The sequence below is a fragment of the Falco cherrug genome, chromosome 8 (genome assembly GCF_023634085.1).
Source record: "Falco cherrug isolate bFalChe1 chromosome 8, bFalChe1.pri, whole genome shotgun sequence".
In the NCBI taxonomy this organism is placed as follows: Eukaryota; Metazoa; Chordata; class Aves; order Falconiformes; family Falconidae; genus Falco; species Falco cherrug.
In genome coordinates this window covers 55,763,333-55,783,587 of record NC_073704.1, presented here as the reverse complement: position 1 = coordinate 55,783,587, position 20,255 = coordinate 55,763,333, and the positions used below count along the sequence as shown (strand labels likewise).

Here is a 20,255-nt window from a genome sequence, read left to right as displayed (position 1 = left end):
GGCAGGAATATATAGCTCACCACAAAATCCAGTGGTCCCACCTTATTAGGTAACGTTCCAAGCCTGTCATCAACAGTCAAAGCCAAAAATAAATTTACCCAGCTCTAGATTTCTAGGTAATGATTGACACGGGTGTGTATGCCAGGAAGGGGCCTTTTGTGTGGCTGGAGGGAAGTGCGGAGCATGCCAGGACCCCTCTCCTCCTGGGTGGATCTGCCCCAACCCTGGGCTGCCCCTCTCACGGCTGTGGCGCGTCACAGGCTCACATCTACCCTGCGACTGGGTCGCTGTAATTAGGTCTTTCTCCTCCTCTACACTTTTCATCTGAGCTGCCAGCCGATAGCCAAACCCCTCGTTATTTAACCTCAGAGCATGATTTTGTACTCTTCACTGCTGTATTTCATCCCAGTTTGAGCCCAGGTAATTTCAGCCCAGAAGGTCACCCTGTGCTCTGCGGGAGAAATTCTGCTCTTCTCCCATTTTAAAAAATCTCAGCAGTGCACTGATCCACTTGTCAACTTTTTCTGTACTACAGGAAAGAGCAAAAATATTGTTTAATCCTAAAATCCATCTTTTTGGCTGTTCACTGTTAACTCCCATGGTACCCAGTGTTCATCTGCTACAACACCCTTCATGGCCAGTTCCTGACCCACCTCGCCAAGCCCAAGTGACACCATCCCATATGGCATCAGGCCAACCCTTGTGATGCCTGCATAGACTAGATGTACTGTACTTCCTTTAACTAGGAAGTCAGCCAACTTGGCGAAGATTGATATTTGCCCACACATGGTTTTCTTCCTGAAAATTCACTCTGTGCGTTACCCCTTCATACTTGATATCTTTAGTTTTCTTCAAATTTCTCCTGAAGGTTTGCCCACTATTAAGGCAACAGAGCTTAGATTGGTCCTGAGCACTTATTTTGCCCATCGTTTAAGGAAACTTCTGGCAATTCTTTGGATTGCTCTCAATGCCAGTCTTCCCAGTTGGGATCCTAAGTTCTCCAAATTTCTCACTAACATTTCATCTTTCAAATTCTGTACTTGGTAATCAAAATCCTTACTTGCAGATCTATTTTTGACATAATTTAAACAGAGCAAGCTCGTGTTGAATCATCTGAGTTTTATTTTCTAAGAGAAGGACATCTCCAACATCTTTCTCACTTGAAAAGCAAATCCAAAACAACATGATTTGGGGGATTACCTAATGGAAAATTCTCTTTGCTCTCATACCCAGGAGCTCTGCTAATATTAGTAGTTTGCAGTTTGCATCTGCAAAGCTGAAGTCTCCCCAAGCATTTCCAGCTGCATTAATCTCTAATGACATTAGACAGATCTCTAGTCATATATCTTGTTTTCATCCTTGCTCCCTGATATTCAGCCCCAATGTCTCCTGCCCTGTCTTTTATCCCAGTTCTACCAAATGTCAAGGACTCCAAACCTTTAGGTCAGTGCAGGCCTCAGCGACAAGGACCTCGTTCATCTTGATTACAATATCCACCTCTCAGGGCTCATTCCAGCCAAGACTAGCATCAGTTAATGCTTCCTGGCAGAGGAAAATTTATCTTGACAACTTAATTGCCAGCCTCTGTAAAAGCTGTCATGGTCAAGGAAATTCCTGCCAATGTCCACAGAGATGACACCTGAATCTCATCAGAAAGGAGATATTATTTGCAAACCAAATCTACAGTTAAAATAGGTTGACTCAGCATGTTCTGTCAGGATCAAAGCAATTCTCAATTCTGCATTTGGGGACTAGCTTGCAATAGGAGACAGATTAAAGGGAAAGAACAGCAAACACCTGTCAAGGATCTAGAGAAGGAACTGGGATCTGGAAGACAACACCACAGCTATAGCACATGTCTGCTGTCCCCCACATCAGCCAAGGCACATAGTGCTCAGCTTTGGGCTCCTGTCCTGTGCACAAGGAAGATCCATGCTGTGACCCTACCAGCGAGCCACCTGCTTCACAGAAAGTGATTCAGTAAAGTTTTTTCCACCAGCTGTTTGTCCACCAGGACAGAGCCTTTCAGGACCACAGCCGAAGGTGCAGCACATCCCACCCAGGGTAGACATGGAGCTGCAGGAGGAGACCTTTGGTTGTTCTTGTGTGTTTACACCCTTGTGTTTGTGCAACCACCACTTGCAGCCACATTGTGTTGACATCTACCTGTTTATTTTCCCTTTGTGAGGCATGCCAGGAGAGGGAGGGTTTGCAAAGCCCACCTGGCCGAGCAGCCCTGGACACGAGCACTCTGCTCTTTTCTTCTGCTGCCTCTCCAGGTTACCTCTAGTCCCAGATGTGAATTGTCTGTCACCATTTCTGCAGAATGTCACTGACATGGGCCAAGAAAGGAAGCAAACACTTGGAGGCCAGCAGGCAGTAAAGCCAACTCACCCATTTTTTCAGAAATATATGCAGAAATTGTCCACGCTTCCTATCCTCAAACCAAGTGTGCAGTTGTTACTACACCTAACGCTAAACTGTTTCTCTTGGGAGCTTCAGCATCAAGGAACTGGATTTTTAATTTGCAAGTAGTTGCATTAACATCTTACTATTTTCAGTAAACAATTCGAGTGGAGTTGCTCATACCTTTATGCAGGGGAAAACATTGAAAATTCTCGTGTTGCAGTCCTGGTGGGCAGGCTGGGCAGCAGGAGGACTCCTGCAGCAGACTGGAGCAGGGAGATCCCAAGGAAATGGCCTGGACAAGAGGTCCCTGTGGTAGCAAGACCCTTGCAGGAAGACAGATGTGCGAACAGATGCCAAACAGGAGCCCTAAAAAGAGGAAAGAGAGAGGCCCATTCACCCGTCCCCAGGATAAAAGCAGATGGGCCGTGGAGTAGAAGTTGTGATAATCAAAGCAAATCATGCTGAAATCCCTAGGTACCCATATGCAGCTGTTGCTTGGTGGGACTAAGAATCACAGGGATGTAGGGGAAGCCAGAAAAGAGAGCGTTGAAGCAGATCCAGAGGGGCTTCACTGCACAAATGGCATCAGGCTCTCCATGTCATGACTGACTCAGTCCTTGGAGAAGCAGATGCCCCTAAACTGCAGGATTTCTAGCACCGTCTACTGTGGCAGACTGCAAGAGGTCCCCTGGCTGCAGCACACCATGCTGCCATGCATGGGGTCTCCCTCCGTGGTGGCTGCGAGAGCAGCAGAGAGGTGGTGGGCAGAGCTACCAGGCTCCACAAGGACAGACTGTAGGGGAGTGAGAAACACCACGGAGAGTTCAAGGTCTGCTGAGGCATCTGCCAGAGTCAATAGTCCTCACTATACACCAACAGCACCATCTGCATGCCCTGAAGAATTGCATAAGTACCTGAAACCTTTTATGAAAAATAATAATAATTAAAAAAAAAGGCAAGAGACTCAAGTTTCCTGCAGAGAGCAGTGTAACTCAAAACCCAACTGTGTTGCAAGACCTGGAGACCGAAGCTGTCAATTCATCACACCAGCTCTGTAAAACCTCAGAAACTGCTGTGAACCACATGGGGTCTGTGGATATTGGCAAGAGACACCCTTTATAAAGTGTAATTTACAGCAAACTGAAGAATCCCTAGAGTGCTGGTACCTTTCCAGTTTTGTAGAGGACTGTTTTGGCCTCATTACTGTGTTAGAGGGCACCACAAAGGGTAACCAAGAGCAAACGTAACAGAAAGGGCAATAAATCCCCCAAACCTCTTGAGCCTTTGTTTCCTTCTCCCCAGCAGCCTTGCAGAAATAACACCTGGCATCACTCAGGCAGAGTTCCAGCGCACGCAGCGCTGCTCAGGACAGACACCATCGGCGACCCCTTGGAGCGATCTGCAAAAGGGGGTTGAAAGCAAGAAAGGACTGACCGGGCACGGTGCTGAGCACAGAAGGGAGTCAGCATCGCTGCCTCTGGCAGGGCTGTTCACCACAGCCCAGGAGGTTTTAGCAAGTCACTGTCCTGCACCTTCTTGGCAGACAGGTTTGGAATCTGATTAACGATCCCTTATTGCCAGCTGTGATTTTTGTGGGTGATAGTTTCTGCTGGCAGCAGGAGAAATTCAGGTGGTGTTCAAATACTGACAGAAGAGGCTACTGGGGCACTGTCTTCATCAGTTCATTGCTCTTGGAGCACTGTTAATGCAGGTTTTATGGGTGATTATTTCAAAACTTAAATACTTGAAATCACTACAAAACATAATAGCTTTCAAGTACACTGATTTTCATTTGCAAGAATTTATTGAAAGTCACAAATTGTGCACTACTTTTCTGAACTCATGTAGATGCCCTTGCACATGATTTTGGCTAGAATCAGTGAGAAGACATCATCAGAGAACATTTTTACTGTGTGATATTCATCACTCTCAGGCTGCATAAATAACATTCAAGAATTTACTTGTTTCATCACAGCTCAAAGGCAGACAGACTTTGCATCCCCCAAAACAGCTAACCAGGACCAAACTGGCAACTTTCACCCTGCATGACTGTACTTGGTGGGGGGATTTTCCACCTAGAAATAGGCAGTCATAATTTATTTCTAAATCATACTATTTGTTCACGTTAAAAATCAGCATACAAAATTTTAACTACTCATGTCAGTTAGCTGATAATAAAATTGGATTTTGTTATTATCAGCAGAAATAAAATGCGTAAGCATTTTGAGAGTTTAAAATCAATTCTCATTAACTACAGCAGAAGAAAAGGATTTGATAACTTAATTGGAAAAAAAAAAATCTATTTCTTTGATGTGAGTGAAATTAATTGGTATTAGGTAAAATCCTGCCAAAATCTGAAAGTCACTTCAGCCTTATCTGCAACAGAAAGTGTTTACAGATCAGGTCACAGCTAAAATGGACTCAAACATTGTGTATGTTCACTCAAGGTCTTCTGGAAATGTCCTGCAATAATGTTTATACAAATAAAGAACATATTTGCTTTAAGTAACAGCTATAAAAGAAAGTACAGAAAGTGCATGCAACCTGCCAGCAGGTTTCTGTTAACACACCATCACAGGCTCCTGCTTTGCAAATCCCACCCTGTTCTCAGACACATTGCCTGCAACGAGCCAGGGGAGCCCTTGGCTTAAAGACCTGGCTTCATCTGAAAATGGTTTCATTCTATGGATGGATCAGAACTGTCTGTAAATCAGTGCAATCACAAAACATCATCACTTTTCCTTAAATAGCTCAAGCCATTCAACACACACAGTCACAGAAGGGCTGAGGTTGGCAGGGACCGCTGGTGGTCATCTGGTCCAACCCCCTGCTCAAAGCAGGGCCACCTAGTGCTGGCTGCCCAGGATGGTGGCCAGGTGGCTTTTGAGTATCTCCAAGGATGGAGACTCCACAACCTTGCTGGGCAACCTGTGCCAGTGCTCGCTTCTCCATCTCCCCCAGCACCAGGACCCCCCAAAAAAGGAACCCTCCCTTCAGAAGGTGGCTCCCAAGATAGGCACTGGCTGAACCCTTGTGCAGGGAAGGAAGTTCAGGCCAAGGCAGAAGGGTGACCCAGAAGCACATGGCAAAGGTCCATGGGCCACCAAAGATGGCTGAGCTTCCTGCTTGGCCAGTTCTGCCCCAAGGATGCCATCAGCACTTCTGCCCTCTCAGAGACAGAAATACTGCTGGCCAAATTCACATCTCCAGATCCCAGAGATCTTTCTGGCTTGGCAGGGCTCCACACACACCTTGATCAGCGATGTTAGATGGTATCTGCCTCCCACAGCTGCTCAAAATGAAGTGGTCTGGATTTCCCAGTGCCTCAGCTGCAGAGCCTGGAAGAGGGCACTTACTGCAACAGCCAAACTACCAGCCCAGTATGTGGGGTGCTTTAAAACCAGTTTTCCTCTGTGGGTTTCCAAATGTATACCAATCAAATCTCAGAACAACCCTCTGAGGTAGGTAAGCATCTTTTAATGTCCATTTTACAGGCAAGAGAAAAGGGCTGAATGAGTGGTGAAGCGATGGACCCAAGACCTCACAAAGAGTCAGGAAGAACCTGACCCCGGTCCCTCCTCACAAAACCCCAGATATGCTTTTCCACCCTGGGTTCAACAACTTTGCCCGGTATTTACAGCAGCTGGTGCACCCCAGGGGCATCTGTGCTTGCTTACTGCCTGAAGGGCAGGCACTGCAAAGCCAGAGTGGGGACTCATGGGTCCTTCCTGCGAGGCTCAGTGAAGAAAAGTGACATGAAGCTGCTGAGTTATCTTTATTGTAAAGCACATTAAGACACAGCGAGGCGGCAGAAACCGCAATGGTAGGCATGGGCCAGACCTGGGAAGACACCCAACCGGGTGCCCACAGCCCTTCGCCCTCCACCTGAGCAAGGACGGGCCCGTTCGCTGCAGAAGGGGATGAAGGCAGCTCTGGCAGTGCTGGGGACTCAGCAGCTCCCCTGATGCTCAACATCAACTCTTCCTTTACTTGCCCTAGGGAAACTGGGGGGGGGGGGGGGGGGGGGAGGGAAGACAGTTCATTACTATATTCCCAGAAAGCAAAGGGACATGAAAGGGCTGTGAGGAAACCTCAAAGCTGGGATGTTCACATGCTCTGTAGGGGCTCGGGGCCACCCCTGCCGTGGGGGACAGGCAGCACACTGGTCTGCTAGCATCCTCCCCACTCCACGGGGACAGCTTAGCTGAAAAAACAGAGCTAGGGGAAAAGGAAAGGGCAGAGCCCGCCACCACAGGCACTAGAATGTTTGCCCATTCCCGCAGGCTCAGCCCCACCATCCCCTGGCTGCAGTGAGAGGGAAAAGCACGATGCAGAGCCCATTGCCCCAGCCCTGCAGCATGTCCAGGCAAGGCTGGACACTCCAACCCTTATGCAAGGCAACATCCAGGGGACAGGCTGGCCAAGGGGGTAAATCACTGCCCCTCTCTCTGTACCTTTGGTCACAGCTGATCCCTGGTGTTTGCTGGCAGTCTGAACTCCATTACTTCTAGAAGGAAAGAGCAAAAAATTAGTCCATCTCCAAGCATGACCACTGCTGTGTGACACTGGCTGACAGCCCCTCGGGCCAGCTCCACGGCCACAAGAAAGAACTGCAGAGAAGCCTGGCACCAGGGCAGGCAGGTTAGGTCACTGCCAGCCTAAGAAAGACTAATTTTAGCCTGAAGCTAGGTGATTTCCACACCTACTACCTAACTGGGAAAGGTCCTGCTTTTTGTTCTTTTTCGTCCATCCACCACCTTAAGAAGAAGCATGACAAAATAAAGAGCATTGTAAAAAAAAAAACAGGACTTGCCTATTGCAAACCTGGGAGTTGTCTGTTTGTTAAGAAACAGATTTAAAAAAAAAAAGCAAGAAAAAGAAAGAAACTGGATATTCCCGTTCTCCCCTGACCTATGCATTAACATGAGCAGACCGGTGACTACCACACAGATGATCTGTGGACAAACCTTTGAACAAGTAAAGGAACTGCAAGATATGCAGCATTAAAAGTGAAATGTGCTGGAAAGACCCACAATTAATTCATCCATATGACAGCATTGCAGGACCTACCGGCCAGCTAGCTTACTGAAAAAGATAACCAGGAGCCAGACCTGTATTTATCTTCAGTAAAGCACAACAGGATCAAAGCAAGTTGCTCACAGCACAGATCTCCTAGGTAAGGTGGTGAGCCAAAATGCTGTGGACAGACTCTCTCTGCAGCAAGGTTTTCCCACCAGAGTAGTCCACAGATACACCCTTTAGTGTCCTATCTCTCTCAAACCATACAGCTCCTATCCCTTCCTACAAACACCCTTCCCTGATGGCAATCTGGTCACCAGGCAGGGAGAGTTGCCAGAAACACCTAGAAATGCAGTAGGAGCTTGGCAGGGAGGATTGGCTGCAGACATTGGGCTGCAAAAGCATGAGGCAGCTTGGACACACATTTTGTCAGGCAACCCAGCACTCTCCCTGGATAATCTCAAAATACAACTCAAGAAAATATTACATTTTGGGGCAACAATTTTTTATCTTCCTCCAAAGCTTAAAGAGAGGCCTTTGCATTTTCATTCCGCACAGTGCAAATGTCCAAAACCATTTCTGATGCCAAAAGCACTGCTAGAGCTGGTCTCCTCTGCATTTCAGTAGCATATACTGAGTGTCTGAATCCTCAGCAAAAAGAAGAATTCATTAGACCACAAATGACCATGAACTTCAGTACTGAAAATAACATTGCTCTGTACATTGTTCATAAGCTTCCATAAATTTCCAGTCTGATTCTTCTGGTGACATAATATACATAAATAAAGAATAAATCATTGTGCGTGGGGGTTTATGTTTAGCTTTTTTTTGCCCTAAGGAAAAAGCTTATCGCTTTCCCTTTTAATTGCATGCAACTCTCCTTGGAATACTTAACATAGCTACAAGCTGTCTGACTTTCAGTAAATGGCATACTCCTCTAATTGCAAAGGCTGGAGAGCTGTAGCAGCTTGGTAAAACACAAAAAAAGTAAGGAATTCCAGACTGGGAACAGTTTTGTGGGAATCCTCTCTATGTCTCACTTTCCATGGTATACCCAATCTCATCTGCCTTGGGCAGCATGAGCAGAGTCACCACAGGATTTTGTAGTGCCTGGTTTCCCTGTGCTCCCAGAATATACAAGCCAACAGTGGCTCCATCACTGTTGTGATGTGAAAGCCTCCAGTATAATCACAGGCAAAATTAGTTCTTTCTGCACTACGGTTTCTTTAACTTCAAGCAAAGTTGAGAGCACTCTGCTGCTTTACAGAAGACAGGAAAAGGAGCTGGGATGTTTATTTTTTAGTGTTTTGGACATCTGCTGGCAACCTGGCACTGAACACAGGAAGGCATGACATGACAGCTGTCCCACAGAAAAGCTCTTAATTGCCTACAAATACACTGATAGCAAATCCACATTCAGAAGCCAAAGCTCCCACCTGAAACTTTACAGACCTTCTCTTTAGCTGGTTCAATATTTTGATTCTCTCCAGGTTTGGAGCAGGAGCAAATCTCACTGTTTCCCTGGGGATGAATATTCAGTTCCTCAAGACTTCACACCAATATAGAAGACAGCCCTCCCTGAGTGCTACAGGGCATCCCATGCACTCAAGAGACCCAAACTGGGAGACCCTGGCAGCAAACCAAAGTGCTGGAGACTGCTGAGCTTCCACTGCTGGAAAGGCAAACCACAACTGAGAAATGTTTAACCCATCTGCTACGTGGGATCACACAAGATGTCAAGGCTCAAGACCTTTGCCAAAAGTATGCCAGCTGGTGAATATTTTTCATTTCCGAGCCATCTCCCTGGATATTCTTTAGGAAATGAGCCGTTTATGCAGTTCTGGTCTTCCTGGCCTCACCAAAGTCTCAGGAGGAAAGCCAGAGGTTTTCCCAGATGTGTCACACTCCTACCATACAGCCTAGGTAAAACATGGAGACCATGCCCAAGTTATATATTAAATCCAAGCCCGAACATTTATTTAAACACCTGGACCACAAGCATCCCACTCCTGGGGCTCTAATGATCCTGCTGCAGCTGCTGGGGCCAGGCTGGCTCTCCAGCATGCACTTGGAGTGAGAAATGAGATGCTACACGCAGCCAAGAGGCACTTCAGGTGGATGTTTTCTCCACCTCTCAGCGACACCCCATTTCAGGGGAAAAAGGAAAAAAACCAGCAAACAAAACAGAGGAGACGGGGGCTCCAATAGCCCTCTTCCCTCCTAGCCTGCAGTACAACCGAGCCCTCCTAGCCTGAAGGACCTCCCAAGAGGACCCTAACAGGACCAGAGCACACCGTGCCTCCCGGCTGAAAAGCACCTGCAGAGCCTGGCTTTAACTCATTAGTTCCATTCACCTGTTCGTTCAATTAACCTGTTAGTTAACCTGCCTGCAGGGTCCAGGTGCTGACCCCCAGCTGCTGCCGACGAGCACAGCAGGGCAGCTGGTGACTGATGGCCATCTATTCATTTTTCACTCTCCGTTGCAGCTGCCTGGATCAGGACCCCCGAACCGAGATGGTGCTGACAGGGGAGTTTCACAAAGGGAAGGGAAAAAGACTGATGTTTCCCCAGCCCAGCCGTGCCGTGCTGCTTACCACTTCAGGGGCAGGCTTTCGGCATTCACCTCGGTAGTTTACCGTGATGTAGTTTGAAGCTCTCCTGCAAAAAGGAGGACAAGACACTGCTTATTATTCGCTTGCAGTGCTAAAGCACTCTGCCATCAGCATGACAGTCCTCTGTGAATTCCTTAATACTTTGATACTACTTCCAATATGATGGCATTTATTACTCCCCAAACAATCTTATGATTGGGCAGAAAGGGAATAGGGGACTCTAGAAACTTGTGTATCTTAATTAGCTGTCATCAGATTAATCTCAGGAATTTTGATCTATGTTTGCTTAACAGCAAGGCACCAAGGACATACTTGATAGTGAGTCATGATATATCAAAACAAACACTGTGCTGCAAAAGACACTCAGGAATGGTGGGTGACCCTGTATTACTGAAATCTCTCCGCCTACTCACATGGCAGCTGAACACAAGTCACATTCATTTTTGTACGTTTTCCCATCAGTGCCACAGACTGGTTGTGAGGATTCACTGCAGAAAATCCTTCCACCCTTTACCCCGTGCAGAATTCGATCACAGTCCAGCTGAAGAGAGAAAGAAGTTACATTTGGTGCTATTTCACTTGCAAGACCCTCCTTGACATGACTTACATGGGCTTACAAACGAAGCCTTGTCATGGGGGCCCCTCTGCCCTGCAGCACGTCCACCACACCTCCAGCAAGGCTGGGCTTGTAAAGAGGTAGTGTCTCTTGTTGGACTGGCCAGCCAAGCTTTGGGGACAGATCCTTCCCTGCCCCACTGCCAGGCGCAGACCCACTCATCTGATCCACCTTGGTCCAGGGCAGGTGTATTTCTCTCACCAAGGATGATCCACAAGAGGATGAAAACTTCTGCTATCGATCCCTAGTCCTCCTTATCAGGGCTTCGATTCCATTTTATCTTGGAGAATGAAGATGAAGCCCGTTGACCAAAGTTAAGGAAAAAGCAGTTTCCCCGCAGACCCCCACTGCCTGAGGGCTGTGCAACACACAGCACAGCTTCTGACACCCGCTAAGTTAAGAGACACAAACATATATAACTCATTAAGGGTGCCTTGTTTCCTCTCAAACATGAGAACGGGAACGTGTAGACACAGCTTTCCTAACAAACCACATATGATACAGCCAGGACAAGCTCACAGCACACGGAGTGACCTCTGGGCACCCCGAAAAACCTTTTGCACTTAGGTCCCCACCCTACAAGCACACCGGGGCGGCTGTTTGCAGAGCCATAGCAAATTTCAAACAGCAGAGGTCAGAGATACCACAGTTTGTTCCCTGGCACACACAGCCCCTTCCTCAGCCTGGCCACCCACCTCAGCTCCCGGTGTTTAAAAAATGATGGAGACAAAGGAGTGACTAAGGGGCTCCCATCCCCTTCTCCAGGTGCTACAAAACATGTTGTAACAACTGCAAACGGTGTAACCTGAGGAGAGCTGCAGCTGGGCTGGAGATGACATTCTGCCTCCTGTCCCACCTGGAGATGCAGCATTTTACACAGAACGATGGTTTATCAACAGCACTACAGGGCAGGAAGCACCACAGGGAAGGAAGGTCTCATGCCAGGTGGCACAGGGGGTACAGTGACATTGGGGTGCTGTGGTAGCACCTGCTGGTTAAACATCACTTGCTAATTTTATTAATATGCTGCTTCCTCCCTCATCTAGGTAATTACCGATGACATGAAAGCAGACAATGCTGACTTTTGCAATTCTCTGCTAGATGCCTTCCTACGCACCAGACATTGCTGCCTGCAGCACGACCCATGTGCCTGCACTGCTGCCCAGGGCAGGCAGCCACCCCACTGGAAGTCCCACATCACAGGTCCCAACAGTCAGTGCCACCGCTCCTTTGGCTCTGAGGAATTGCCTGTGACAAAACTCACAGGTGGTCCTGGAAAGAGGAGAGGAGCAGATTTTCTCTGAACCACCTCTCATCAGTCAAGCTCACCAGCATCCACTCCTCCTCCGGTGCTACCAGGAAATACCACTAAGCCCTGAAGCAGACTGGCGCTATTGTGCCTAATGCTTCCTCTGGAATGCATCAAAATTGCTGTACCTGAACAACCTACCAGGACTTTTAACTCAAACATCCCTTTTCCAAAAGTAGCCAGTGCTAAAGGCTTCAGAAAAAGCTGAGGCAGTTTGTAGTATGGTCCCTCCATCCCCACAGAAACACACGGAGCTGGTGGGGGCTCAACACCAGCAGAAGAGCATCCCGCAGGAGAAGTCCCCATTCCTGCCCATGCAGCTGCCATCTGAGATGCAGGAGGTGGGCTTACCAGCTGGTAGGAGTCTGTGTCTTTGCTCTGTGTCTTACGGCCAGGTGCTGGGTTGCAGTTCCGACCACTCTGAGCCACATTTCCTTGTGGGCTGGCAGGGAGAGAAAGCAGAGAGGCAGCTCATCACACTACCCCTCCAAAACAGGGGGAGCTTAGTGTGAGCCCACCCTCCTTGCAGACCCCCAGAGCTCTCAGGGAGCTGCTTGCACTACAGCATCCACCCACCCACCAGGACAGGAACAGGCAGGAAGCCCCCCAGTCACCTGTTAATGGGGGGACAGGTGACAGTGGGACAAACCTTGCCCTGTGCTCAGCTCAAATGCACCACCACCCCAGGGCTCTGCACCTGTGCCTGTTGGCATCACATAGTAGATAGGGAGATAAAAGGACTGAACCAGCCAAAAGCAAGAAGTCTCACAGCTTCCCAGCAAAGGCTCTGAAAAAGCAGCAGCTGAGTCCTGCTCAGGTCCAGCAGCTATAAAACAAACAGGAGTGTCTAACCTGCACCCAAAAAACACATGGTGCACCAGATACTGCCTCCAAGCCAGCAGGTGAGGATAAGCCAGGGCCAGGCAGACACTTGTGCCTTGCCAGGAGGGAGGATTTGCTGGGCAAAGGTATCCTGAGAGGGATTTTGAGCACAGCAATTGCTGCTGCTTTGTACACAGCAAAGTCGAGACCAAAAAGGAGCAAGCGTTGCATGAGCAACGTGCCCCGCTCCATGTGTCTCTTCCCCATCACCAGCTTAGCCAGTGGGGAGAAGTGCTGCACTGAGCACCAAACACCACAACATTCAATTCTCCATCCCAGTGTCACTTGTGTGCAACTGAACCATTCCTGCTCTGACTAACCTCCTAACCACCTCTAGGAAAAAACTTTGGTGGAAGGGTCATAAACCAGTGCCAGGGCTGGTGGGGCGGTCGGGGGACAGTGCCACCCCAGGTGCTGCTGAACTCACCCTCTGCTCGAAGAGAAGGGACGTCTCTCATTCACACCCTGCTGTGACCCTGAACCACCGCAGTTCTTCTGCAAAAGGGGCAGGATCACATTCAACAACCAAACATAGAAACAACTTTTATACAACCAAAGCAGCAGCAATCTAAATCAGCTCCTGTCCTCCCCTCTTCTCCCAGACCCAGAGAATTACAGGGCTGTTCTTAGGGAAGCAGGTTTGATGCTTGCTCCATACCCGCTCATTGGTTTTAATACCCACCAAATGTTATCATCTGAGGGCTTACAGGACTGTGGGGAGTCTGAACCTGCCCCTTATCTCTCATATAGCATCACACCACCAGGAAAATGAAAGGAGATGTTCTGTCAGGTTCAAACGTGCCCACTTTGTACGCTCACACACAGGTCCATCCCACAAATGAGAGAGGTTTTGCAATACAATCTGCTTCCCCCCCCCATCATTAACTGGCTTCAGCATCCCAAGCACCATGGTCACCCCAGGCTGACCACAAACAGTACCTGGCCATCAGGATCCCACAGACTGTCACCAGCCCCCTTTCTCTGAGCTCAGGGCACACTCTGAGCTCCATCTCACCTGATTTGTACCCTTTGAAGCAAGCGGTTTGTTGCGCTGGGCAGTTCCACCAGACTGACCTCCTCTTTGGGCTTCTTTTTTGCTGGAAGAAAGGGAGAGGAGGAAAACAAAGTGCTATGGCAATGCGAGTGCTGCCAGTACCCAGGGCTGCCCTGTAAGCCAGCGTCGTGTCGTTAGGCACCACCTCCCCATCCACAGTCCCTGTTCCTGGTGGTCCTGTTCCTAATTCCCACCCCTAAGCCTTCTCCCTTCTCCTCACCATTCCCACTGTACGCTACATCCTGGATCCAGGTGGCTGCTTTCATATCAGGGCTGCTTCTGCATATGCTCTATGGGAGTAGAGAGAGAGCATCTGGAAGGCAAAGTACACGTGTGGGAAACTCCTCAGGAGCTGCCAGCGCCCGACAGTCCCCCAGGAAGGGGGTTGCTCTCTATCAGCCTTGCTTCTCCTCCTCTACTCCACGCTGCTTCTCACCTGCCCCTGGGCCCTTTGCGTTGAAAGGGAAGTGGGAAGAGGGGCAATGGCTGGAGCCCTACTGCCAGAGCATCTCTTGGAGGGCCACTGGGATTCAGGACTCTCCCAGGCATCGCCCAGAGCAGCTTCACAGGCAGAAGCTGCAGTTTTGCAGCTGGAGATTTCCCTCTTTGCTGTTGTTGCTCAAAGGAAGCTGTACTTACAACTTCTCAGCGCACATGAGACATTTGTTGGTGTGCTGCTTGCCAGAGGAATCCCGGACAGGGTCATTCTCCCTCGTGCAGGACAGTCGGCCACCAGCTTCAAACTGGGAGCGATACTCACTGCAGTCGTCCTGTGGAAGGAAAGCAACAGTTAGGGCACCCTGTCCTCCTCACCTTGTTGATCTGATTCTTAGAAACTTGGAGTTTCCTGACAGGATCATATTAAACCATCACAAATGCATCACAGGAGAGCCTGGGTGTGGGCGAGAGAAGAGGGCGTGCAGTTCCAGCCACTTCGTATATAAACAGAGGAGTGAGTCACAAAAATTATGGGTCCTTCTGCCTGCATAGCACATGCTGGGAGTTTTCTAGCATAGTCCAGCTAATTATTATTCTCCTTGTTGGGCTATCCAAAGCATGCCAATGATGTGACTGATACAGTAATGAAGTCCCTCCCACTTCCTTAATACAGAGCTACAGCCTTTTCCCAGATTGTAGCTCAGATAATAATTTAATTTACAAAACAAGCAGCATCCCCCAAACCAACCACAGTTTGGCACACGTCAATCAAGAAGCAGCAGTTAAAACATAAAAGCACAATACAAACATACTTAATGGTCCACGAGCAGCGGAAGGTTGTTTGCAGAGTGAATGATTAATTTGTTCCCTGTTCAAAATTGCTGTACAGAAACCACGTTAATTTGCCTCTGTTATGTAACATGGATGTAAACATTCAATCCCCCTAATTTCAACTAATTCAGACACTGCAATAGCCGATTCCAAACAGCAAGTAGAGAGGATAAGTAACTGTATCCCACTTAAAACCTATTTGTAAAAAATACAGGGTAACATTTGCAATTTTCTGCCCATTTCACAATAGGGAAGTTTTTGCTAGCTTGCATTAAGGTCCTTAGCAGGTCATTGATCTCATCCTTTGGTTTGTTCAGAAGTTTCCATCACCCCATCCTCTCTGCTAGGGGAGAATTTCCCTAGCATCATGTCCTGCATCCCATCCAGGGCACCTCAGCTTTCCTACTGGACTAATACTAGCAAAACACTCAGAGAATGAAGCCCCGTTTCCCTAGAGCCAAACTAGCCACCAGTAGGAGATATATGGTCTGGCACAGGATGAGCCTGCACCTGCTGTGACAAACAACCACATTGCGTTGCTCCCATCAGAAATAAGTGTCACACCCCGCTTCAGAGGGACTCCCCGAAAGCCTCACTGCTTCACCCCATCACCAGTGCGTGCTCACACCTCTGTGCAGTTCAGGCAATGTTTTTGTCCCCTAGCAAGCTCTCCCAGCCCCTCTGTGCCTTGTTCCCTGGGACCAGCCCAGCTCAGCACCCTGGTCATCCACCTCCAAGACAGATCTGCTTTTCCCTAATAGCCTCTCTCAAACAGTCTCCCTTTGAACTAGCATTTCTGGAGCTCTGTTAACTTCCCGACCTCTGCTGCAAAAACCTCACTGAGTACATCTAAAACTTGCATTTGTCTTTTCATGGCCTGTCGTATCCCTGACCCGCTAGTAAATGCAGGGCTTTCTTGTCCTTTGTCACTTCTAACTGACAAGCAGGAATCCTTGTTAATCACTGACTGTGTGATCTTGCACTGTTATTACATTTTATCTTGTTTCTATTACTCCAGGCCTCAGCGCTATCCAATTAGTCCTGAGTGATGTGCTGATCCTCCTCTGCTGATAGTGCCTCCCAGCTTTGCCATCAGCAAATTTCACTTATGCTTCCATTTTTTTCTGCCAAAGTTGTTTGGAAAAACAGTGAAACAGGATTATCCCCAAGACTGAGGCTTAAGGGGACCGCAGCAGCCCCTACCATAGCAGAAATTAAAAGGTAAATGTTGGAAAGTGCTTTTTCTCTCCACTTACAGAGCTGCTTCTGCCAGCAAAGCATCAGTGCACAGGGACATGGTGGCTGCAGGGTGGCAGGGCGAAGGTGGCAAATGGCAGCTCTGTGAGAACAAGGTTCCCAACAAAAACTAAAACTGAGCCGCTGGCCCATGGAGATAGCACAGAGCTGAGCTCTCCTCACAGAACACAATAATCTCTTGAGCTTTGCAGAGTTCAGATTTAAAGCTTTTAACCCGGATTTTTCTTTTTCATCTAATTAGCACCCACAGCAGCCCTGATCTCTCCACCAGGTTTCAGGACAGCAGAGCACACCCAGTTTCTTATTAGGATGAGATTTGCCTGTCCCTAGGTCCACAGGTCAGTGGGACAGACCATAACGTTCAGGCACACAGTTGTTCACTTGGGGGATTCAAGAGCATGAAGAAATAATGAGGGAAAGGGAAGTGGATCTCAAAATTAAATCAATGGAGACAGAGCAACTGAGTAGAATAATGTTGCCCTTTCTCTATCTCAGGTGAAAATCCAATAAAGTTTTATATTGACCGGCCTAATACTTTAATCTCACCTTATCTTTTCCTTGTCTGTTCTTAGATAACTTCCGCTCATTCTCCCTTTTGCTGGAAGAGAAGCAAGATGAGAAAGTGAATACCACGGTGCTCCAGGGAGCGAGAGGTTTTCCCCCCCGCCATCGGCTGCAAGAGGGGTGAGCAATCCCGTCCGCTGGCATCGGCAGCCCGGTCACTCCAGCAGCCACTTTCTCAACAGAAAAGGTGTTTTTTGATGTACTCACAACTTCTCTGCACACATGATGCACTTATTGCTGTGCTGCTTCCCAGAGGAATCCCGGACAGGGTCATTTTCTCTTGTGCAGGAAAGTTTCCCTTTCTTGAACAAATCCCGAAACTCACGGCACTCATCCTATGGAAAATGCCAAAAGCATGGTTGACATAGATATGCTGAGAGACACACGTCCCCACAAATCCACAAAGAACTATTCACCCAATTAATTACATTTCAAACCCTATTTTGTTTCCTTGAGGCGTAACTCAGTGGAAAACCACAGTCTGCCTGATACATTCTCTTAAACTATAGCATGCAACATAAACCAAATAAATCGATATGTTTAGATGAGCAGATTTCTCTTTTGCATCCAGGGTAGCCTTATTTCTATTTGATAAGACATGCAACAGCCTGCCCGAAGGATCTAGTCTCTGCTCTAAGTATAAAAGCTATAATTTCTTAGTGAATTTTGAATGAGGAAATAATTCATTTTCCCATCTCTTGTGAGAGAGCACACTACCAAGAATTTGAAAATCCATACACAGTAAAAAGATGAAGCTGGAGGCATAAAAAAAAAATAGAAATCCTTGCACACCTCACATTTCCAGGTATGCTAGCATAAGAGGTGGGCATTTTTTACCTTCCACTTAACACAATGTTAACACATTAATTGAACCAAAGCACTCTATTTCACAAAAGTCTTTTGTAGCAAGACCTGCTTAAGCCTTCAGCCTGGTCTTTACACTCCTCTGAACAGCTTTCCTATAACTTTCACTATAACTTTCAGGGCACACAAGCAGGTTTGCAGCATAATAAACACGTGCTACATATGAAGTCTTTAGGTTCTTTTATGCAGCACTTCTAAGGTTATCTGTCATGTGATTTGTAATACATTCTCCCCCCCCCCCCCCCCCCCCCCCCCCCGAAGGGAAGTCAAGCTAGAAAATTACTTGCCAAAAGCCAGACAGAAAATATATGGCTGAATAAAGAAATTCAATGTAGGTCTCTTCCTGACACTGTGAAACTGTCCTTCTGCCTTCAGGACCACACATTGGCAAGTCAGGTGTTTAAAGAAGATCTCCTTTAGCACAGATATACTTTACAAAACCTTTAAATTACCCAGACACACAAGACCTAGAAAGCTACCCCTGCTTAACTAGAAAAAGAGGGAAAAAAAAAAAAAAAAAAAATCAATGCAACCGACACTATCTGATGGAAGCCAATTCACTCCTATCTAGGATAAAAAACCCAAAGCTCAAAAAAACAACTCCCTCCCCATAAAGACCTGCTATCTAGAAAAACAGCTATGGGTAAAAAGAACTAGCCAGGTGCATCAACGAGATAAACAAGGGACAATTAGAGCCAGCCTGCTCCCACACCCTGCCCTAGTCAGCGCTCACATGCACCATCATTGTATTTGTCAGATGCCAAGGGTGCCTTATAAACAGTCAGGTATCCTCCGCAACCTATACTCTGGGTCAGGCACAGACCATATATGCCGTATCGGTAATTGCCGGACAGGGACTAGATTGCCTGGGAGGAGCTGTGAGGAGGAGGAGTGCTGGTTTCTTTTGTGCTCGTGGATGGCACAAAGCCTCACACTCCTTTCGATCCTCCTCCCGAGGCAGAGCACACGTGTCCTGCTCCCACGGCAGGACCGTTCCCCATCAACCAAGCCAGATTCCCACGCCACCAACAAGGAGACACACTCGGCAAATGGGTGTCAGAGGCAGAAGATGCAGTGCCACCGCATCATGCTGCTCCTGGTGCACCAATAAAGCTGGCTTCAGTAGCAACGTTTCACCTCACCTCTCCCAAGGAGTTCACGTTCCTGATCACCTCTCCACCACTCCCTCTGTTTTTTGAGTCTCTCTCCCTGCAAGAAAGGGAGGCATGAGTGACGGAGCAGCGTGCAATCGTCGGATGTAAAACCAAAATAGCTAGTGATTAAAGGCCAGTCCTGCCAACCCCACCTCCCCGTTGCGCAAGGCAGCGGGACGGACCAGCACTGGGGCTCCAGCTCAGTGGGACATCAGAGGGACCAGACCTCCGCATTGGGGCATTTTGCTATCCTTTCTCTCTGCCTAACATCCAGGTGTTTCCATCTTATTAAACACCATCTACGAAAACAAGAAACTAAATCCATGCATGTTTTCACCCTGGATTTGCTCCTCACACCCTGTGGTTTCTCTCCCACAAGTGGTGAGCTGGAGAGAGCTACTGAGTTCATAGGTTTCCTGAAGAGCTGCCAGCTGGTCTGTGTGTCCCAGGACTATGCTTGTACACCAGAGCCCCCCTCATCACTACAGGAAGATGCAACATGCTGCAGGCTGGCAGGATGGCAGGATGGCCACTGGAGCCAGCACGTGGCCAGTACTCACAGCAGCCTTTGGCACATCAGGCACTTGTTGAGGTCTGCTTTGCCATCTGGGCTGCTGACCGGCTCCTTGTTGGTGGGACAGGAGAACTTCCCGCTGCGCAGAAGTGACCAAATTTTCATGCACTCATTCTGAAAAGCAGAGGAGAACAGTCATGGGAAGCTCCCTCAGAGGTCATTGAGATCCTGAGAATAGTTAATTCACATTTAAGCATTTTTGGGTGGGCTACGAGCTCTCAATAACAAATTTGTTCACACCAGGCCTGGAGCTACCACCCCCCTCATCCCCATCCCTTGCCACACACCACGCGTGGTGCAGGCTGCACCCAGAGTCCCGCTCACAGCTCCTGAGGCAGAAAAGATAACGAGAAAGTTCAAAACCCGTTGCGAGGGCCATTATTCACAGGAAAAGGAATACATGTTTAATTTGCATACAGCTGCAAATTGCTACCCGCTGCAGGGGAGGACTCCATGTCATAAAGTTAGTCAAGAGCAGAAAATACAGCCATAGAAGTGCCAGTGGGATGCAAGCATAATGAATCGACAAGAGTGACTGAAGAGCGATTCAGGTGCAAGACAGAAGTCGAAAAAAGAACAACCCTCTGAGGAAGCAGCGCAGCAATACTGTGTAATGCTGCTGCAACCAGCTGCCCCTTCAGCTGGGTGGCTGAAACGCAGACTTGGGAGAAT

General features: G+C 48.1%; 1 protein-coding gene across 1 annotated transcript; it reads right to left on the bottom strand.

The window, feature by feature from the left end:
- Nucleotides 1-87: 87 nt before the first annotated feature.
- LOC114015302 (serine protease inhibitor Kazal-type 5-like) lies at nt 88-19,759 on the bottom strand. Its single transcript, XM_055718984.1, has 12 exons — nt 19,570-19,759; nt 18,998-19,064; nt 17,199-17,326; nt 16,974-17,025; nt 14,541-14,671; nt 13,863-13,944; nt 13,275-13,342; nt 12,317-12,407; nt 10,454-10,581; nt 10,023-10,086; nt 6,864-6,916; nt 88-6,413 (listed from the first exon to the last, which is right to left on the bottom strand). The coding sequence occupies exons 1-11, from the start codon at nt 19,686-19,688 to the stop codon at nt 6,911-6,913; spliced, it is 936 nt and encodes a 311-aa protein (XP_055574959.1). The 5' UTR covers nt 19,689-19,759; the 3' UTR covers nt 88-6,413; nt 6,864-6,910.
- Nucleotides 19,760-20,255: the final 496 nt, after the last annotated feature.